The 1796-nt window shown below is 38.8% G+C and overlaps 1 protein-coding gene across 1 annotated transcript; it reads right to left on the bottom strand.

The window, feature by feature from the left end:
- Positions 1–564: 564 nt before the first annotated feature.
- Positions 565–1596, bottom strand: LOC132603919 (ATP synthase delta chain, chloroplastic). The gene has a single exon (XM_060317220.1). The coding sequence runs from the start codon at positions 1464–1466 to the stop codon at positions 702–704; it is 765 nt and encodes a 254-aa protein (XP_060173203.1). The 5' UTR covers positions 1467–1596; the 3' UTR covers positions 565–701.
- Between the last annotated feature and the right edge of the window lie 200 nt (positions 1597–1796).

Genomic DNA, 1796 nt, shown 5'->3' with positions numbered 1-1796 from the left:
GAAATTTCTTCGTTCTCAAAGTTAAAACTCTGAGACTTCTAATTAAGGTTTTGAGACTAGATCTTTTCCTAAGCAAATATTAAAGGAACAAGAATATATTTAGACATTGTTAGTCAAAGTTCCAAACCACATGTCAAAGATCCTAATTTCACATAAACAGAAATCTAAACCACATGTCAAAGATTCTAATTTCACATAAACATAAATCTAAAAAGTGATATATAGAGTATTTTGTTGGCTTAGTTTGGATTCAGTATCTTCATATGTTTAAACAAATCAAACCAAACACTGTTCTTTTTTTCCCCTTAAAAAATACATATCACCAAGCTATACCAAATCAAATTACAGATCGGTGTTTTAGTTTGGTATGATTTTTCAATTTAGCTTGAACATGGTACTCCCTCTGTGCCAATTTATGACAACCCGCATATTTCTTAATTTTGACCGTAAATTTAGACTTTAAGATTTTAAAAATAAAATTTACATATTTGAAATATAAAAAAATTATTATCAAAGAAAAACTTGTTCTGAAGCAAATTGGGACGGACGGAGTAATTCCTATCATCCAATTTGAATTTGCATACAGCAACTACTGATATATATTCATCCAAAAAAATTAGAACAGTATGCTTAGTTTGCCATTTAAGCAAATCATATATTACAAAATCAATCAATTACTGTAGAGTTTAGAAACAGAAGAGTTAAACAGCTCCAGCTAATTGAATATCCCCAATTTCAAGTTGAGCAGCAATATCTTCAAGTTGTTTCTTGACACTCATATCAATCAATTTCGATCCTGAATTACCATACCTTATTGTAAATCCAGCAACAAGCGATTCATCAATAACTGTTTTAATCCTTACATTCTTCGCCCCCGTTAATCTCTGCACACCTTTCGCGATTTGCGCCAGGTGTTGCGATTCCAGCTTCACAACTGACGTGACCACAGCAAGCTCAGTGTCCGTTATCGTATTGTATACTTTCTCGAACTCCTTGACAATTTCCTTGATCAACTCGACCCTCTTCATGTCCACTAAAATGTTGAGGAAATTCGCAACGTGGGGTTGAATGCTTGAGGACGAGACGATCTCGTCCACCAGCTCACGTTTCTTCTCAATACCCACTATCGGGCTTACAAAGAATTCGTAAACCGCTTCGTCATCGAAGATTTTCTCGAGCTTCTCGATGTCTGACGTGGTTTCTTCCAGCGTTCCGTTGGATTTCGCCACGTCAGCGAGGGCGTTGGCGTAGCTACCAGCAGCGGAATCAGCCATTTTTGCTCCGAGAGCGCCGCCGCCGCGGTTGCCACGGCGGGGCTGTCGTTTGGCCCGGAGTTTGATGGTGATTTTGGGAAGCTTAAGGCTGCCAGAAAGGACGAGTTTAGATACCGGTTTGGTAATGAGTTGAGCTGATGGTGGTGGTGATCTGGATTGGAAAGTTATGGGAGTTTGTTGTAGAGCCGCCATTGATGATGAAAAACTCGATGGAGTGAGGAGAGAAAGAGAGGGGAATAATAATGATATGAGAGAAAATGGTAATATGGATGGTGGGGATTGACTGGGGGAAATGGAGATGGACGGTGATGAAGGTGATAAGATTATCTTTTATTTTTGGTGATGAAGGATGGCCTCTTATCGAAACCCTCTTATCTGATGGTTTATGGGGATATATGGAGTTGACACGTGTGTGCTTCATATTTGATGAGGGATTTGCTTTCCTTTTGAGCTAAATGGAGGGGCCAATTTGTGAAATTTGAGAGTTAGGAGTTGCTGCTACTCTCCCCTGTCCTAATTTAT

This window comes from Lycium barbarum, chromosome 7, assembly GCF_019175385.1.
Source record: "Lycium barbarum isolate Lr01 chromosome 7, ASM1917538v2, whole genome shotgun sequence".
NCBI lineage: Eukaryota > Viridiplantae > Streptophyta > Magnoliopsida > Solanales > Solanaceae > Lycium > Lycium barbarum.
Note: the sequence above shows the minus strand (reverse complement) of the source record. Positions and strands in the feature narration are given on the sequence as shown.